Raw genomic sequence first — 21,235 nt, 5'->3', positions numbered from 1 at the left:
AATTTATTCCTGTTTTATTTTATGCATAAAATATTATCGAGTAGGTAAGCCCTATCTCATCACTTTTTATTTTAAAAATGTGTCTAGCTATAATTCCATGTTTATTTTTAAGATAGTATGTGTATCTGTTTTATTAAGTTCGCATACCATCCCACTTAGATTTATTGAAAGTACAATAAATTTAATTAATATGACAAATAAAGCCTTCCCAATACTTTATCTCTGTATCTAGGAATAAAATGATTCTCTAATTATATTATCTTATTAGGTCCCTCTATTGTATTTTGTAGTTTTCATCATAAAAGTTGGTCTTATTTCTTATTATATATTTTATACGTAATTCCTATTTCTCATTACTGTGAACATCAACTTTAATCCCCACTACATAATTAGTAGATCAGGTTTTAGAACAACGATCAATTTTTGTACATTTACTTTACATTTTCCCTCTAATTTAAGTCCCTTAATAGTTTTAGGCTTTTTAGTGAACTCTTAATTCTAAGTAGAAAATCATGGCACTGACACATAATGCTATTTCTAGTATCTATGCCTCATTTCTTTTTCATGTGTTCCAGATTTGGATAAAAATTCCAGAACAATGCTGAATAGCAATGGTGACAGGCATCCTTATTTATGATTTAATAAGAGTTTTTCTGATGCTTCTATATTAAGGTTAATGTTGGCTATTGATTAAGAGTGCTAACATTTACTGATCATGTTCTATGTGCCAGGCACTATGCTAAAGGCACTGTATACACTAAAAAAAAAAAGTAATCCTTATAGTAAGTCTGTTAGTTACCAGTAAAGTCCCATTTTATGGTTTAGGAAACTAATGCTTAAAAAGATCAAATATTTCCTCTAAGAAATAATAAAAAAATAAAATAACAAACCAATACACATAAACACATATATGCAGTTAAATTAACCTACAAAAAAGTCTGAAAATATGCACAACAAATATAAATATTTCTTATTTCTGGGTATTGAGATTGTATTTTAATTTTTTTCCTAATGCTTACTGTATTTCTAATTCATCTACAACAAATCTTTAGAATGTTTAAAAATTAAGTTATTTTAAATCAATCTGAGTAATAGTAACTACGATTATCTCAAAATATCTAAAGTGAGAAAGATAGGATTATGTTTAGCATTAGCTCTATTTCACCCTCAATAGCTTTTGAAAACATTGTCCTGTTATTATAGCATCTTTCTGAAATGAGTTCACATTGTTTTGTTTAAAAGCAATGAGCCGATAACATCTACTTTGGCAGGAGATATAAATAGATCTGGAATCTTGGGACCACTGAAGGCTATGAGACTGGATGGGGGAAAAATATATTTAAAAAGGATAGTTTAAGAAGCTTATTAAAATGCTGGCCCCACAAGCTTCAGGGATTCTGATGTAGCAATTCTCAGGATCTGCATTTTTAAACACTCTAAATGATCCAGTTGTGGGTTGTCGACACTGAGAACCATTGCTCTAGATCAGCGATTTTCAACCTTTTTCATCTCATGGCACACATAAACTAATTACTGAAATTTTGTGGTATACCAAAAAATGTATTTTTTGCCCCTCCGACAAAAAAACCCCACCACAGGTACTGTATAATTTTCATTCATTCACACTGAGTGGCTACTGTTGTATTAGCTGTTATCGTTTTTAAATTTGACAATTTAAGGGAAAAGTGGCCAGTGCCCCGACATGTTTTAAAAATTCTTGCAGCACATCTGTTGAAAATTGTTGATCTAGATCCTGTGAAAATGCTAGGAAAGATGCAAGAGCATAGTGAATATTTTTTCCTCAGCTGTTATTTCAAATTCATCAAGGACAGTTCATTTTCAGTGGTGACTCTGGGATTAATCTGATATACTTAAGTATTATTATACAATTTATATTTTATTTGCTTTGCAAAAAAATGTCAAACTTACAGAAAAGTTCACTGCTTCAGTTTTATGATCTAGGAATTGTAAAAAGTCTAAATAGTGGAAATCATTCAATCATATACTTATTACAACAGGAGTTAGGAGAAAATTTTAAAAGAACCAAATAAAAATTATACAGGTCATTTGCAAGCTGCAGAAGTTCTTATAGTCAGAGAAAGATAAAACCGGTACAGAAGTTTAGAACGGAAATATTTGAAAGAAAAAACAGCTTACCTTGAGATAACTGTGTTTTTACAGATCTTGTATCCTGTGTAAAGGCAGAACCAACCGCGCTACTCTGAGACAGGGTACTGCTATTTGATGTTTCTGTTCCAAAGGATGTCAAGGAGCTTCCAGCTTTAAGAGATTTTTTTAATGACAAAAAAATATTTTTAAAAATTTAAAACCTTCCCATTATATAAAGTAATATACCATTTTAATGATAATTTTCATCACCCTCCTGTATCACTTACAAAAATTAATAATCCCGGAAATTAATGAAAGTGCATCAAAAATTAGTTTGAGGAATCTCTGACAATACAGTATAGGAAAAAAGCAAGTCAATATTTAATCCAGCATCCCAGATGTAAAAATTTTTCTAAAATATATAACAGTGTCCTGAGCAGTTATTTAGATGGGACAGCAGGGATGCACACTGGATAGAGAAGTAGCAGAAATGGTACGTTCTACACCAACATTAAGGTTGGTGCAGACAGGTCCCAGTATTTACAAGGTAACAGACAATGGATACCAGTCCATTTTAATGCTTCTACTCAGGATGGCATTGTGGGGCTGCATTCTGCCTAAAGCAACCAAAAAGTTTTAGTAAGGGAAGTAACAAATCCCTAGAAAGGGACCAATTCTTTGTTATGCTAGGTTATGTCAATCTACTTTCTTCCTTAAGTTTCTGCAGTATTTATGGATCATTCACTTTTCTTTTGAAAAAATATTCTTAAAATATCTAAAAAAATTTTAAAAGAATTAAAAAAAATTTTTTAGAGAGGAAGGGAAACGGAGAGAAACATTGATGTGAGATAGGAACATCGATTGCCTCCTGCATGCCCCCCCCCCCCCCCCGGGGATTGAGCCTGCACCCTGGGCAGGTGCCTTGAACTGGCAACCTTTCAATGCACAGGAAAATGCCTAACCAACTGAGCCACAATGGTCAGGGCAATCATTCACTTTTCATATTATGTGCTCTCTTCTTCCTATTTAACCTATGCAAATTTTCTCTAGGAGAAACTATTTCCACAGCCCTTCTCCCACCCCTAAATCCAATCTAAAGATGGTTTTCAGAATAATCTTTTATGAAATACAAATATAATCACATTACTACAATGCTGATGGCTTCCACAGCTCTAAAGATAAAAGTTCAGACTACCTACACTACACACCTCAGTTTATATGGCCCTCTCCTTATCTGCCTACCTCTTCTCTTATCACTTTCCTTTTCACCAGTCTACTCCACAAAAGTGTATCCATCACTGTTTTTTTTTAAATCCTCACCTGAGGATATTTTTTCCATTGCTTTTCAGAGTGCGGGGTCAGGGAGAAAGAGGAAGAGAAGAAGGGAGAGAGGGAGAGGGGGAGAGAGAGGGAGAGATAATGATATGAGAGAGACATATAGATTGGTCGTCTCCTGGCTGGGGCAGGGGATTGAGCCTGCAACTGAGATACGTACGTGCCCTTGGCACGGAATCAAACCTGGGACCTTTTAGTCCACGGGCTGAAGGTCTAACCACTGAGCCAAACTGGCCAGGGAATCTACGTTTAAAATATTTGAAGACTATGATCATGCCCATCACAGTCTTCTCATTTCTAAGCTAAGCAACTCCAGTTCCTTCAACTACTACTCACCTTCACATTTACCCCCCACCCTTTGTCTCCTAATTTAATTCATATCTGTCCTAAAATGGAGCATCAGTGCCTAGCACAGCATCTCAAGATGAGAACTAATGGGAGTCTCTTGGAGTGTGATCCAGTTAGGCTGCAGCCCCAGCTAGCTCATGAAAGGCGTCACATAACCTCCCACAACATACCCAGAAATGTGGGACAGTGCTCTCAATAATTCTGTGGGAAGCTGAATCCATCTCATTATTCTCCGTATTTCTGAGCAATGACCAAGACATAAGCCACTCTGATATGTATTCCTATCTCTATGCTGTTGTGCCCTCACCTGATCCAACCCCCCCCCCCCATGCTCCCTGGCTGGCCATCTCCTCTAGATCCTCCATCTCTTCTGAGTTCTTGGTCATACCACACCCATTGCCCTTTCCCTAGCTCTGCTATTAATTTATCTCCAGTTATTTTTTTATAAAAATATATCTTTATTGATTTCAGAGAGAGGAAAGGAAAGGGAAAGAGAGAGACATAAACATCAATGATGAGAGAGTCATTGATCGAGCCCACAACCTGGGCATGTGCCCTGACCAGGAATTGAACCCTGATCACCTGGATCCCAGGTCGACGCTCAACCACTGAGCCACACCCGGCCGGGCATCAATGGAGTATTAACATTCCCAACTATGACTGTGTTTTGATCTGTTTCTCCCTTTAGTTCCGTGAGTAGCTGCTTAATATATTTCAGTGCTCCCTGACTGGGTGCATATATATTAAGAAGTGTTATGTTTTCTTGATTTAGTGTCCCTTTTATCATTATATAATGTCCATCTTTGTCTCTTGTTATTGGGTGAGGATTAAAAAAAAAAAGTTGAAAACAAGAGACATAGTTTAAAATTTGGCTTAATTTGTGCCAACAGACTATATTTGAGTTAATACCTCTTCTATAAAACATCTGTCACCTTAATCAACGCTACAGTTTTCCTCCTCCTCATTTAACAACTTTTAAATACATGTTCTCTAATTAGCCACTCCACAAATTATCCCACCAATACAAAAATAAAAAAAGGTTTTTATAAATAAATTTCTTTTTATAAATAAATTTTACTACAAAAATTACCCTACCAATATGAAAAACACTCTGCCTTTGTGGTACCCAAAGAACACCAAACCAGCAAACCCCAATAATGTTAAAATTAGATAAAAGCATTACAAGGAACATGTATTTCACCACCACAAAATACTGTGATTGAGGGGCAGGTAGGCTCTGAAGAATGGCAGAGCAATGTTTACTATGTAGACACTATGTGCTAGACCTTGTTCAAATGCTTTATACATATTAAGTCATGCAAACTTCACAGTAATGTAGGAGGTAAATACAATAATAATCCTAATGTTAGCAAATTATTTGATTTAGTGAAAGTTTAAAAGAATAATGCAACCTGCAATTGTCTCTTATTTGACTAGGATTCTAACAGTTATAGCTAACATAGGGTATACCCAGATTTAATATGTATTATTAACACTGGTTTTACTACTTGGATAGGTTTGGGAGGTACAGGAACCAAAGTTACACTATTTCACCTATCCAAGAATAAGTCTAAAAGGAATGAAATATATATAGTTTTTAATTTTGAAAAATGTCAAACCTATGTCAAAATTGAAAAGTGTACACTTGAATACCTTAGCTAGATTCACCAACTGCTAACATCTTGCCAGGCCTATTCTGTTTCTTCATTTCTTTATGATATACACACTTCTCTTTTGCCGAGATAGGGTACAATCACCCTTAAACACTTCAAAACTATTGCTCCTAAAAAAGAAACATTCTCCTATATGGTTAACCACAAAACCATTACTACATCTAAGAAAATCAACAAAAACACCACCATCCAACAGTTAATCCGTACTCAAAGTTCCTCAGTAGTCTCTACAACGTTCTTTATATAAACTCTTTACAAAAACCCAGATCTAATCACATATTTGGATGCTATGTCTCTTTAGTGTCCTCCCCAAGTGTCTGTATTTCACAACATTGAATCCTTTGGACTTCTGGATATATACAGTACATTTCTTCATGATTAGAATCTGCATTTTCAGTAAGAACACCATGGAGATCAAATTGTGTAACCCCTTCCCCTCTCCCTATAACATCACATCAGGAGATATAATGCAGAGCTATAAAAACGAAAAAAAAAAACCCCACTGAGTTGATCTGATTACATCTAGCTTTTGCACACAATAAATGGCCTTTGTCCTTCAAGTAGGACCGCTATTGGCCCAGCTCTCCTATACATTCTCCTTATAGTGTCATATTTCTAAAACACTGTTACTATAAACAATGCATTAAGGTCCCAAATAAGCTATATGTGAACATCTTTCATAGGTGGTGTTAAATGGGATAATCATCCGAATTCAACATAATATAAACCCTCCTTCATGGCATTATTTCCTAATCACAATGGCATTATCTCCAATTCCTTTGGAAACCTATCCTATTGGAAAAAACGCTTACTTTAAATGAATGTATCTTACGTAAACTTAAAATAACATTCAATGAAATTTGATAATTGGATACATCTAGGTTGTTGTTTTTTTAAGTGACTATTCCAGGAGATGACCATTTTATTTATTGATTTTAGAGAGAGGAAAGGAGGGAGGGAGGGAAAGGGAGGAGCGAGAGTGCACAAGTGAGTGAGTGCAAGAAACATCGATTTTGTTGTCCATTTATGCATTCATTGGTTGATTGTTGTATGTGCTCTGACTGGGCCCGCAACCCTGGCATATAGAGATGATGCTCTAACCAACCAACTGAGCTACCTGGCCAGGGCCAAGAGATGACTATTTTAGACCCATTAGTCAATAATAAGGGCATTAAATAAAGACTTTAAAATAATAGGTTACAAAAGGAATACCAAACAAGATGTCTAAAAATGCATGGTTAAAAAAAAGAAAAAGAAAAAAGCAAAACGTACCAACACCAACAGCACCAAACTGCTGCCCGACTAATGAACTTGGACTGAACTGACTGTATGTCGACATCCTGCCGAAAGGGCCATAGGAACCCACTGACTGGAACGAAGAAGTAGATGAGCCTAGTGAAGACTGAAGAAAAACCATGGGTTATTTTTTCAGGCTCTAAAAACACACATATAATGGAAAAAAATCTGGATATTTACATTTTTAAGAAAACTATTAGACACAAAAGCAATTATAATCTTATAATATGCATTTAACATAAGAACAGTTGAATAATCTTCTGATTTCACTATTTGTATATATAGCTGACCCTTGAACAACATGGGTTTGAACTCTGAAGGTCCACTTATATGCAAATTAGCCAACCTTCATAGCTTTGGTTGACTGAATCAACAAATGAGAGGGCCAACTGTGTGCTTTGTCCTATGCCATTTTATATAAAGGATTTGAGCGTCTACAGATTTTGGTATCTACAGGAGGTCCTGTAATCAACCCCCTGAGCAATCTGAGGGACAACTATAGTTAAGTTTTTAGGGAGTTAAAAGTTACATGTGGCCCAGCCAGCGTGGCTCAGCGGTTGAGCACTGACCTATGATCCAGGAGATCGAGGTTCGATTCCCCGTCAGGACACATGCCCTGGTTGTGGGCTCTATCCCCAGAGAGGCTTGCGGGAGGCTGCTGATTAATGACTCTCATCATTGGTGTTTCTTTCTCTTCTTCCTCCCTCCCTCCCTCCCTCCCTCCCTCCCTCCCTCCCTCCCTCCCTCCCTCCCTCCCTCCCTCCCTCCCTCCCTCTCTCCCTTCCTCTCTCTGAAATCAATAAAGACATATAAAAAAAAAAAAAAAAAAAAAAGTTACATGTGGCCCTGGCTGGGTGGCTCGGTTGGCTGGAGCGTCCTCCTGTACACTGAAAGGTTGTGGATTCAATTCCCAGTGGGGCGCGTATGGGAGGCAACTGATAGATGTTTCACTCTCACATCAATGTTTCTCACTCTCTTCCTTTCTCTAAAATCAATTAAAAAAAAAAAATCCTCTGGTGAGGATTAAAAAAACAAAACAAAAAACAAGAAACAGAAAAAAAGAGTGTTTTTTTATAGAACAGGAGTTAAAAAAAAAAATTACATGTGGATTTTTTACTGTGAGGGTTAGCACCCCCAAGTTCTGAGTTGTTCAAAGGTCATCCACATGTACCAATTTTATACTCAATATGATTTATAAATACTTTTTTCCTACAATAAACTCCTCTTATGAATAAAGGGTTTTATAGCAGACTTAGGAAAGAACTGAAGTTACTTGAATATCAAGTAAAGTAATTTTGTTAAAGAAAAAAGTATAAGAAAAATCTTACTTGGTTATACTGAGTTTTAAATCTGGTGCTGACAAAAAAGACAATTCACTTTTGATTTTACTCTTATTTTCTATCATGTGAGGTATACTATTGAATTTACAGGAAAGAGATGGAAAAACAAACTATCCCACACAAAAATTTACGTTTTTAAATGCAGTTATCATTAAAGAAAAAAAGTTAAAAAGCTTGTCTTACTAAACCTGAAACACAATTTAATACGTATATACACAAATTTTTATATATTCATTTATCTTAATATAAAACATTTCATAACACAAATATGAATTGTACTAACAACTACTGGCATATAAGCTCACTGATGGCAGGATCTTGTCTGTGTGTTCACTGCTAGTACCAGGCACATGGAGGGTGCTCAATAAATATTACTAAAAGAATGAATTAAAAGATCAAAAGTCAAAATTTATGGTGGTTAGAAGTTATTCAATACCATTTTGATTTGTGTTCTCTTGATTTTTCTCATTCCATAAGGCTGATTACTTAAATAACTGGTTCCCTGGAGAATTACCCAGATTTTATTTATATATATATATATGGCAATACCACTACTCTTTGATGTAAGCCAGTGATTTTCAACCTTCTTTATCTCATGGCACACATAAACTAATTACTAAAATTCTGTAGCATACCAAAAAAAAATATTTTTTTGCCCAACAACAACAAAGACATAACTTTCATTCAATCACACCAAACAGCTATTGTTATACTGGCTATCCTCATTTTTTTATTTGACAATCTAAGGGAAAAGAGGTCAGTGTCCCTGACTAAATAGTCAGGTATTCCAAGTTTTAACAATTCTTGCAGCACACTGGTTGAAAATTGCTAGTGTAGGCAGCTATTTCTATTAGAATGTGTCTTTTCTCCTTCCATTTAAGAAGTTCAGATTTTCTCAGGATTCCTTCAGACTTACTTCCTCAAAAGGAAGAGGAGAGGATAGACGACAGTAAAGAATTTCTCCAGTTTATGTTACAAGAATCAAGTTATTTTTTCTGCTTTAATTTTATATTAGAAGAGTCCATGAGATATTTTCTTTTAATAGCTAGAAGACAAATGCTGTGTAAGATAATATACATTTTAAAAATCTGTTTTGTGGAAAACTAAGATTTTATCACAGCACAAAAAGGGAAAGTTAATTTAAAAATATTATATTGATAAATGAATAAAGCATATTTTAGTGCAAATGACCAAACAAAAGACTTCTAACAATAAAAAAGGTTAAGAAGGCCCAGCCGGGCGTGGCTCAGCAGTTTAGTGTCGACCTAGGATCCAGGCGATTGGGGTTTGAGTCAGGGCACATGCCAGGGGTTGCGGGCTCGATCCCCAGTTGGGGGTGTGCAGGAGGCGGCCGATCAGTGACTCTCTCATCATTGATGTTTCTATCTCTCTCTCTCCCCCTCTCCTTTCCTCTCTCTGAAATCAATAAAGATATATTAAAAAAAAAAAAAAAGGTTAAGAAGGAAATAAATTCAGGAGGAAAACTAAGGGGGCCATGAGCTTTTAATCAGCTATGCTCTCCTCAAGTAAAAATGCTCTTATATGAACCTATTTCCTCTGCTGTTATAGCTTACAGACAGTTTCTATATGCTTCCAGTTAAAATGTCAACAGGTACTGTAATGGACGTTCTTTTTAATCCATAATTTAAAATCTTTTAGATATCATGTGCTTCTGTTTCTAATAAAACACACATTTTTTAAAAATTTTTTTTAAACTTCTCTTAGAATACTTAGTCTTCTTTTTTAATACCTTATTTAGGGAACTGAACATGTGTTAAAAATTTTTTATGTTCGGCTTTTTAAAAAAATCCTCACCTGAGGATATGTTTTTGATTAATTTTAGAGAGAGGGAGAGCCAGAAACATAGATGTGAGCGAGAAACATTGATTGGTTGCCTTTTGTACATGCCCTGACTGGAAATCAAACCCAGGACCTATTGGTGCATGGGATGATGCTCCAATTGACCGAGCCACCTGGCCAGGGCTATGTTTGGCTATCTTATATAATGCTGAATGTATATTATATAACATATAATGTGCTTTTACACACCCATCCCCACCTTAAACCTAATATTATCTAAGAGTAGCCATCACCATCTTGGTTTGTAATATGAACCACATAAGAATTAATATAGTGGCAAAGATCCTGGATTCTAGAACCAGACTGCCCGGGTTTGTTCAAATTGTGGTTCTAACCCAATCTCACTTGTAAAAACTGAAATTATAATAACAAGCTCAGAGGGTGGTATAAAGATCTGACTTTTATGTGCAATAGTTTGAATAGTGCTTCCCATATAATTAGACCTCAATGAATGTTAGCCATTTTATCTGTTGTTGAAATTAGAAAATATTTTATGATAAAAATAAATTCTCCAGCCCGGCCGGTGTGGCTTAGCCGTTGAACATTGACCTAGGATCCAGGAGATTGCAGTTCGATTCCCGGTCAGGGCACATGCCCGGGTTGTGGGCTCGATCCCCAGTTGGGGATGTGCAGGAGGCAGCCAATCAATGACTCTCTCATCACTGATGTTTCTACCTCTCTCCTCCTTCCTCTCTCTGAAATCAATAAAGATATATTTTAAATAAATAAATTCCCCAGCTTTTTCTTCCTTTATTTAGTCCCTTATGATCTAGAGAGGAAAACTTAGATGAAAACAGTATCCAGGTATTTTAAATATTTAGGGAACTAGAAAATGGTAAGCTATATGGTCGGTCATTCAATTGGGAAAATTAAAAACAAACAAAAAACCCTGAAAACCCAAGAGGGGCAAATGCTAAGGCTAGTCATACGCATGAAGTTTACTTCAACTCCAAGACAAAATTATTATCAGTTACCTGAACGATAGCTGGGTCCTGAGGCAAAGAACATTGTGGTTTTGGTGGCTCACAAACAGTGAGGTCTTTAATATCACTTCCACGGAATATAATGTATTCAAAAACTTCATCTCGAGGTGGTATTGGACGATCTGTTGGTCTGTCTTCTGTACCAAAGGACCGAACTGGTAAGAAAACAGAGGATATGAGGTAAGTGCCTGCTCATCATATTCAGGTAGTGCCTCTTATAAGGGCAAGTACTAAGTTCCAAGTACTAAGCAGCAGGTCTTAAATGTCACCCACGAGAAAGTATTCATTAAACTATAGCTAAATAATTTTTTTAAAAGAGGAAAATAAAGTGGGTTTTGCCTAGAGCTAAGTGTATTCAATTTAAACGATTGTATTACAAGGTTTGGTTCTTCCTAGATTTTTATTTGTTTTATCTTTGGTACTTGTGGTGAGAGGAAGTGTATAATGTCCTTTCTTTCACTGTTGGTTTATTTTTAATGTCCTCATTCAGCAAAATAAAAAATCGGAAGCTTATGTGATATTTCCTGTGTGTGCATGTGTGTGTGTACGGGGGGGGGAGGGGGGGAGGAGGAGTGCGTGAAGATTTACCCAGTCCACAAAATCCCAAAGGTTGGGGAACTGAATTTTGGAATTAAGAGAAGACAATGAAGGGAACATTTATCTTAGTGAGATAAGTAGGTCACCTAGAAGCCCAGCCAAGCAGGTATTAGCTATTTAGCCCAATGGACAGCCCAGGTTACCTTAATTCTCTACTTCAAAATTAAACCTGATTATTTTAACACTTAAGACAGCATTACTCAAAGTTAAAATGTGCACTGCTTGCATCAAGGTAAGCTAAAAAGATTTCAAGGGAGAGGGCCCACAAATCTGCATTTTAAACCAATTCCTCCAGAGTTTCTTATGAATATTCAAGTTTCATGTTCACTGTCTTAGGAGACTTCTGAAAATGTCTGCATCCATATAGAAGTTACAAATAAGAAAGTTTGAAAGATCACACATTACCCACTTAAAGAGCATCCTAAAGGAATTAAACTCTACATTGTGCAAAGTTTTGAATGTATGCACATTCCCACAGAACTGATCCAAAGCTAGGCTGAAGATGAATGTTATTTCAGTTTAAATAGTGTCTTTTTTATTTTTCAAAAAAATCTTTATTGTTGAGAGTATTACAGATTCTCCTCCTTCCCCCCACTCCACCCAATCCCTCCCTGCCCCAGGCCTTCACCACCCTATTGTCTGTGTCTACGGGTAATACATATACGCATATACTTTTTTGGTTAACCTCCCCCACCCCACCCCGAGATTCATCAGTCTGTTTCATGTTTCCATGGCTCTGGTTCTATTTTACTCATCAGTTTGTTTTGTTCATTAGATTCCTTGTTCATTTATTTTGATTTTTAGATTCAATTGTTAATAGATTATGTATTTATTGTCATTTTATTGTTTATATTTTTATCTCCCCCCCCCCTTCTTCTACTTAAAGAAGACCCTTTAACATTTCACTTAATACTGGTTTGGTGGTGATGATCTCCTTTAGCCTTTTCTTGTCTGTGAAGCTCTTTATCTGACCTTCAATTCTAAATGACAGCTTTACTGTATAATCTTGGTTGTAGGTCCTTGCTTTTAATCACTTGGGATATTTCTTGCCACTCTCTCCTGGCCTGAAAAGTTTCTATTGAGAAATCAGCTGACAAGTGTATAGGTGGATCCCTTGTAGGTAACTAACTGCTTTTCTCTTGTTGCTTTTAAGATTCTCTCTTTGTCCTTAAACCTTTGGCATTTTAATTATGATGTGTCTTGGTGTGGGCCTCTTTGGGTTCATCTTGTTTGGGATTTTCTGTGCTTCCTGGACTTGTATGTCTACTTCTTTCACCAGGTAAGGGAAGTTTTCTGTCATTATTTTTTCAAAGAGATTTTCAATTTCTTGTTCCCTCTCTCCTCCTTCCGGCACCCCTATGATGCAAATGTTGGTATGCTTGAAGCTGTCCCAGAGGTTCCTTACATTATCTCCATATTTTTGGATTATTTTTTCTTTTTGCTGTTCTGATTGGGTGTTTTTTACTTCCTTAGATTCCAAATCGCTGATTTGATTCTCGGCATCCTCTACTGTTGATTCCCTGTAAATTCTTCATTTTCCTGTAGTGTATCCTTCATTTCTGACTGGTATTTTTTTATGTCGCTGATGTGCTCACTAAGTTCCTTGAAATTCCTAAGTTCCTTGAGCATCCATATAACCATTGTTTTGAACTTTGTACTGGTACTTTGCTTGCTTCCACTTCATTCAGTTCTTTTTTTGAAGATTTCTTCTGGTCTTTCATTTGCGACACATTTCTTTGTCTCCACATTTTGGCTGCTTCCCTGTGTTTGTTTCTATGTATCAGGTAGAGCTGCTATGTCTCCTGGAATTGGTAGAGTGGCCTTGTAGGGTTCAGTAGGGCCCAGTGGCTGAGCTTCCTCAGTCACATGATCTGGGCACTCTAGGTGCACCGCTGGTGGGCTGTGTGTACTGTCCTATTGTAGCTGAACCTTGACTGCTGTTGGCATCAGTGGGAGAGATTAACCCCCAGGCCAGTTGGTTGTGTGGACCAGCTGCGACTACAGCAGAAGAGCTATTGTACAGGAGATGCCCCTGTGGAGCAGGACTTGCTTCAGTGGGGCTCTGGTGCTCACAGAGTCTGCCCCTTGTGGATGTAGTAGGGTTGTATTATAGTGTGGTCTGAAGCTGACCATTGGGTGCACTAGCTCTGGGGCCTCCTGGAAGGTACAAAGTCAGCTACTGCTTGTGGCCTGCCTAGGGCCACTTGTCACAAGCTACAGAATGATCTTCAGATGGCTGCTACTTGTGTTGGGCTTAGAGGTGCCCAGGAGAGGCCAAGCTGTGAACCAAAGCAGGCTGCTGCTAGTGACAGGACTGGGACCACTTATTGAGAGGTATGGGGCACTCTGAGGCCAGCTGTTGCTTATTTGAGAGATTTTAGGAAAGTCTGAAGCTTGAGTCATGTCATGCCATTCATATGGAAAAGCCACTGCAAACGGCTTGGGTGGGGCAGAGTCTCAGGGAATCACCTGAGCAAGGGGACTCTGTGGGCCAGGTTGATGAAGACTCAGATATGGCGATTGCCTATTAGCACTGTGGCGAGGAGGAAAGCTGCCTCCCCCAGTTCTTGCCCCGATGCCAGACAATTTAGTTCCTCCCTGTATATCCCTGGATCCTTCCAAGCTGCTGCCCCAGGATTGGAGCTCAGAAGGAGTCCAAGTAAGTCCATGCGCCAGAGGAACTGCCGGGGTTCTAGTCAGTTTGGCTCAGGGGTTAGAGCGTCAGCCCATGGACCGAAGGGTCCTCGGTTCGATTTTGGCTAAGGGCATGTACCTTGGTTGCAAGCTTGCAGTAGGTAACCAGTTGATGTGAGATGTTTCTCGTTTTCTCTCTCTCCCACTCTCTCAGAAAAGGAAAAATATCCTCTGGTGAGGATTCAAACAAACAAACAAACAAACAAACAAACAAACTGCCTGGGACTCCAGCCCCACTGTTTTTCACAGCCAGAAGTTATGGAGACTTTTTTTCCTGGCACTGGAACCCTGGGCTGAGGGGTCTGGTGTGGGGTTGGGATGCCTTGCTCCTTACGGGGGACCTCCGCAGCCAAGATCCTCTGGAGTAAGAAAAATGCCATAGCTGGGTGTCAGACTTGCCCATTCTGCCACTCCTACCAGCCTCAATATGGCTTCCTCTTTAATTCTCTAGTTGTAGGACTTCCGGTCACCAAGTTTCAGGCAGTTTTGAATGATGGTTGTTATGTAATTTAGTTGCAATTTTGATGTGGTTGTGGGAGGAGGGGAGTACTGCATTTACCTATGGTGCCATCATGACCCTCCTCGATAAACTGTGCCTTTTTTAATCCTAAAAATTCTTTCTAGTACTTAGGAGACTTCCAGGAAAGATGGTGGCATAGGTGTACGTTTGCAGAAGAATATCCCTCCCTAAAACTAAATAAAATGAACACAAATTTTAAAATATCCCCAAGCCAGGAAATTATCTCAAACTCATACCATGAAATTTTGTTAAGAAGTATAATTCGAATGCTGAATGAGTTAGTCTGAACTGGAAGATGAATCCCAGAAATGATATGTAGCATGCCCTTATAAGTTTTCACTGGCACCCACCAACTTGGTGAATAAGGAGAGGGGAAAAGATGTGATAAGGGAAAAGATGTGGAAAAGAATTGAAACTCCCTTTCCCCTGGTAGCCAAACAGTACTTTATCAGGACAGAGTGACAAAGTTCTACATTTTGTCCTTTATCCAAAAGGAAGGCTAAAGAGTCAGAAAAAGCAGGACTAAGAAAATTACAAACAAATCAATCTCCCTCTTAACCTCAGCAGCAGCAGCAGCAGCAGAAGCACTACCACCACCACCACCACCACCACCCATGTGTAATGTCCCAGCCCTCCAAAGTAATAGATTAGTACATCCTGAAGCAGAGGAGGGGAAAAGTCACAGAGAAGCTCCATTAGCTTTCCAAGGTTTAACAAAACCATCAAAACTATACCCACATATTCAAAACATAGATGAATTGCTTTATATTAAAAGAAATAAAAAAATAAAAATCAACTTTACACCTTAAGAAACTAGAAAAAGAACTAATGCTAAATCCAGCAGAAGTAAATAATACAGATTAGAGCAGAGATAAACAACACAGAGAATAGAAAAACAGAATCAACAAAACCAAAAGTAGGTTTTCTGAAAAGATCAACAAAATACACAAACCTTTAGCTACAGTGACTAAGATGCAAATAATTAAAATAAAAAATGAAAACAAGGACACTACTACCAGCCTTATGGAAATTAAAAGGCTTATAAAATAATCGTATGCCAAAACAAACTACATAATCTAGATGAAATAGAAAAATTCCTAGTTACCAAAAGTGACTCAAGAAAAAATAGAAAATCTCAACAGACCTACAACAAGAAATTAGACCAGTAATAAAAAACGTCCAAAGAAGGACCAGTTTCACTGGTGAATTTTACCAAACATTTAAAAAAAGAATTAAGATCAATCCTACTCAAATTCCTCCAAAAAAAAAAAAAAAGAGAAGAAAAGGGACCACTTTCTAATACATTCTAAGATTATTACCCTGATACCAAAAGTCAAAGACTCCATAAGAAAACTACATATCAATCTCTCTTATTAATACAGACACAGAAATTCTCAACAAAATACTATCAAACTGAATCCTATAGTACATTAAAAAAAAAGTATATACCATGACCACTTGGGATTTTATCCTAAGAATGCAAGGGGGAACCCCACATGATCATCTTAATAAATGCATGAAAAAAAAGTGACAAAACCTAACACCATTTCATGATAAAAACATTTAGTGAACTTGGAATAGAAGGGAACTTCTTTAACATGAAGGGCATATATGAAAAACCCACAGCTAGCATATTCAATGGTGAAAGACTGAAAGCTTTCCCCTAAGACCAGAACCAAGACATGGATGCCCACTTTCACCATTGCTATTCAACAATGTATTAGAAGTCCTAGCCAGCACAATTAGGCAAGAGGAATAATAGGTATACAAATTGGAGAGGAAGAAGTAAAACTATCTCTTTTTGAAGATGACAGGATTTCATACATAGAAAAGACCATAAAATTCATTAAAAAAACTACAAGAGCTAATAAATGAATTTAGCAAAGTTACAAGTACAACACCAACATATACAAACCAGCTATGTTTCTACATACCAACAATGATCAATCCAAGAAAGAAATTAAAGAACAAACAACACAATTCCAGTTATAATAGCATTAAAAAAGAATAATATCTAGGAATAAATTTAACTGAGGAAGTCAAAGGCTTGCATATAATTATAAAACATTGCTGAAAGAAATTAAAGATCTAAATAAAAGGAAAGTCATCATGTTCATGAACCTGAAGACTTAAAATTACAATGCTCCCTGAGTTATCTACAGATTCAGTGCAATCCCTATCAAAATTACAATGGACTTGAAAAGCCAATCCTCAATTCATATGGAACTTCAAGGGAGCCCAAATAGCCAAAGAATCTTGAAAAAGCTGGAGGATCCATGCTTCCTGATTTCAAAACTCACTACAGAGCTACAACAGTCAAAACAGTGTGGTACTGGCAGAAAACCCAAACATCTACGGCTAAATGATTTTAGACAAGGGTCCAAGAAGACCACCCAATGGGGAGGAAGAATAGTCTTTTCAAAAAATGGTTTTGGGCCCAGCCGGGCGTGGCTCAGCGGTTGAGCGTCGACCTAGGATCCAGGCGATCAGGGTTCAATTCCCGGTCAGGGCACATGCCCGGGTTGTGGGCTCAATCAATGACTCTCTCATCATTGATGTTTCTACCTCTCTCTCCCCCTCTCCTTTCCTCTGTCTGAAATCAATAAAGATATATTTAAAAAAAAAAAAAGGTTTTGGGACAACTGGAGACCCACATACAAAAGAATGAAATTGTAATCTACCTTACTCCATATATAAAAATTAACTCAAAGTGGATGTGATAGTGTGACATAAGAAGACATATTTTTTGGTTTTTGTCTCTAGCTCCTGGCCAAAGTTCCTAAAACCTTCGTAGTTTCCAAAGAAATAAAAGTACTAAGAGCATGAATCTTTTGTTCTAATATTTGGTCTTTGACCTCAGTTCCTGACACAGAGCTCCTAAATCCCTTGGAATTTCCTGGATGACAGCAGCATCTTTTGCTCTAATGAGAACTCTTGGTGGGCTCCTGAATAGCTTCAGGAAAGAGGCTAGTCATCAGAAAGACTAAGCTATGATTAGAAGCTTGGAACTTTCAACCTTATCTCCCATCCTCTGGGGAGGGGAAAGGGACTGGAGATTGAGTTGATAATTAATCATGTCTACACGATGACGCCTCCACAAAAGTCCTTGAACTACAGGGTTTGGAGAGCTTCCAGGTTGGTGAACATGTGAAAGCGCTGGGAGGGTAGAAAAGTCATGGAAGCTCTGCACTCCTTCCCACCTATCTTGCCCTATGCATCTCTTCCATCTGGCTGTTCCTGAGTTATATCATATTATAATAAATTTATACCCTAATAAGAAAACTGTTATTTTGAGTTCTGTGAGCCAGTCTAGCCAATGATCAAACCAAAGAAAGGGTCATCAGAACCCCTAATTTATACCTAGTCGGTCAGAAGTATAGGTCACTACTGTACTGGCATGTGAAGTAGGTGGCAGGGGTGGGACAATCTTGTGGGACTAAGCGCCTGTGCAACCTGACACTTCAGACAGTGTCAAAATTGAACTGAACTGTAGGACACCATTGGTGTCTGAGAGTTGGAGAACTGGTTGATGTGGGTAAAACTCCCACACATTTTGTGGTAAAATGTATCGAGAGTAAATTGGTGAGCAGAGGAGAAACACAGATTTTTTTTCTTTTAGTGGGTCAATGACCTAAATATAAGAGCCAAAACTATAAAACTATTAAAAGAAAGCGTAGGAATAAGTCTTTATGACCTGGAATTTGAAAATGAATTCTTAAGAATTGACACTAAAAACATGAGCAACAGAAGAAAAAAATAAACTCGGCTTCATAAAAATTAAAACCTCTTGTGCATCAAAGAACAGTATCGAGAATGTTAAAAAACAAGCTATGGAATGAATTTGCAAGCCACATATAAGAGTTTAATATCTAGAATGTATAAAGAATTCTTAACAACAAAAAGACAACCCAATTAAAAGTGTACAAAACTTGGAGACACTTCTCATAAAAAGATATACAAACAGCCAAGCTCATGAAAAGATGTTTAATCTTTTGGTCAATAAGGAAATGCAAATCAAAACCAGAATAAAATACCACTCCACTAGTACAAAGATGGTTTCAATGAAAACAGAAAATAACAAATAGACAAGGATGTAGAGAAATAGGAATGCAGCTGCTATGAAAATCAGCTTGGTGGTTGTTCAAAAATTAAACAGAATTACCAAATGACTCAACAATTTCACTCCTATAATATGAAAACCTATGTCCACAAAGAAACTTGTACATGAATGTTTAAAGCAGTATTATTCATAATAGTCAAAAGGTGGAAACAATCCAAATGTCCATCAACAATGAGTGGATAAACAAATTGTTTTTTTAAAAACTTACACACACACACACACACACACACACACACACACACACACAGAGGAATATTATTCAGGCATAAAAAGGAAATGCTGATACATGTTAACAGTTAGAATGAAGCTACAAAGCATTATGCTAAGTGAAAGAAGCCAGACACAAAATGTTATACATTGTATGATCCCTTAACTATCCAGAATAGGAAAAGCCATAGAGAAAGAAAGCAGATTAGTAGTTACTGGGGGTAGGAGGTAATGGGAAGAGATTAAGAGAGGCGGTGGTTACACAACATTATAACTAGACTAAATGTCACTGAATCATATACTTTATAATGGTTACTGAATATTATATGAATTTCACCTCAATAAACCATACACACACACACCTCGTACAAATACAGCCTAGAAGAGAACACACAAAATGATAAGTCAGTTAGAATGTTGACACTAGGAATGGTTGTCCTCTATATTCTAAACTTCATCAAGTTGTCACATTACTTTAATAGGTATTCTAGTTTTTCTTATTCCCCAAATTAGAAAAGCCTATATTTTAGGCCAATGTTTAATAAAAGAGAGTGAGAAATAGGTAAAATAGTTTTCTTTATTAGACTTAAAGAATATAATCAACTCCCTGGTATGGATAAAAATAGTAAAAGTTTATTACTAAAAAATGCAGCCAATAATTGCCTCTATTTGCAGATCAAGGCAAGTTCAAGTATCACACTAATCAAACCTGGTCACCAGTGTATTAACATTTGTATATATAGTCATAATACATAGCTAGAGGGAAGAGCTGTAGTGACCAACTTCCCAATACAGTATCTATATTATAAAACACCAAAGCTTTCTAAGTTTAATGTGATAAACATACATGTAATCAAGTATACTTAGTACCCCAAATGACATCATTAATATTTTCCACAAGCCTTAATTTTTTGACACAAACTAAAGATTATAAATTAGACTCTGATATCAATTGATAAAGAAGAAAAACAAGTCTGCTAGATACCAAAAAGAGACAGCAATAAACAAAATACCGAATTAGTGAAGAAATGCCCAAAAGTAAGAAAAGTAAGGCTAAGTTCAAATAAAAAATTAGAATAAAATTTATGATGTAGTTTTATAGTTAAAACTCCCCCAGTATCAGTTGTAAGACCTGGTCCAAACCTACTTATCCTAAGTTCCAACCAAGCTCACTATTCTCAATACACAGAGCAGGTTTTCTTTCCTCTACCACAGCTCCCACATCCAACCTATCCTAAATTTCAGCTTTAGACACTACTTTACTACTTGTATTTGTCAGGGCTCTCCAGGAAAAGAGAACCAACATGATGTGTACACACACACACAAATTTTAAGGAATTGGCTGTGAACAACCAAAATCTGCATCATAGGCTGGAAGGCTGGAGACCTAAGAGTTGCAGTTAGAGTCCAAAGGTAGTCTGCTGGCAGAATTCTTTTGTACCCTGAGGAAGTCAGTCTTTGTTCTAGTAAGGTCTTTAACTGATTGGATGAAGCCCACCCTCCTCAGCATGGAGGGAAATCTGCTTTACTCAAAGACCACAGACTTAAATATTAATCTCATCCAATAAATATTTTTACAGAAACACCCGGAATATTTGACCAAATATCAGGGCACTGTGGTCCAGCCAAGTGGACACAAACTTTATCATCACATAACTCTACCAGTGATATTTTCAGGTGGAAATAATATGTTCTTCAAGCTTCCTTGAGTCTTGTGGGAAAGACCTTTGTAGCCCTAGCCGGTTTGGCTCAGTGGTTAAAGCATCAGCCCACAGACTACAGGGTCTCGAGTTTGATTCCGGTCAAGAGCATCTACCTCTGTTGTAGAGTCGACCCCCAGCCCGGTCAGGCACCTGCAGGAGGCAACCAATTGATGTGTCCCTCTCACATCGGTACTTTTTTCTTCTCTGAAAAGCAATGGAAAATATCCTTGGGTGAGGACCAAAAAAAAAAAGACCCATATATTTCTTTTCTCTTCTCTTTTCAACTTACACATACTTTATTTTATTGAAAGCATTCTTATGGTACATATGTTTTACATAGTTGATCTCTACTTTGTTCACACTGCCTTCAATGAGTCAATGAGTTGTATTTGGGTTTCTATGCTTGAAACTCTGCTCAATTGCTGCCGTGACCGTTGGTTTGTTTTCTTT

The 21,235-nt window shown here is 37.2% G+C and overlaps 1 protein-coding gene across 6 annotated transcripts in view; it reads right to left on the bottom strand.

Annotated features, from left to right (window-relative positions):
- The window catches only part of LSM14A (LSM14A mRNA processing body assembly factor), a 59,616-nt gene that overhangs the window by 23,883 nt on the left and 14,498 nt on the right, over positions 1 to 21,235 (bottom strand). For all 6 annotated transcript variants that reach the window (XM_081117905.1, XM_081117904.1, XM_081117902.1 and 3 more), the window contains exons 2-4: positions 10,936 to 11,099; positions 6,738 to 6,867; positions 2,158 to 2,280 (exon numbers count right to left, since the gene is read on the bottom strand). In XM_081117905.1, coding sequence (XP_080974031.1) covers positions 2,158 to 2,280; positions 6,738 to 6,867; positions 10,936 to 11,099 — 417 coding nt within the window. The remainder of the gene's footprint in view (positions 1 to 2,157; positions 2,281 to 6,737; positions 6,868 to 10,935; positions 11,100 to 21,235) is intronic.

Source organism: Miniopterus schreibersii (genome assembly GCF_964146895.1).
Source record: "Miniopterus schreibersii genome assembly, chromosome: 18".
Taxonomy (NCBI): domain Eukaryota; kingdom Metazoa; phylum Chordata; class Mammalia; order Chiroptera; family Miniopteridae; genus Miniopterus; species Miniopterus schreibersii.
The sequence above is the reverse complement of the archived record's forward strand: the minus strand, read 5'-3'. Positions and strand labels throughout refer to the sequence as shown.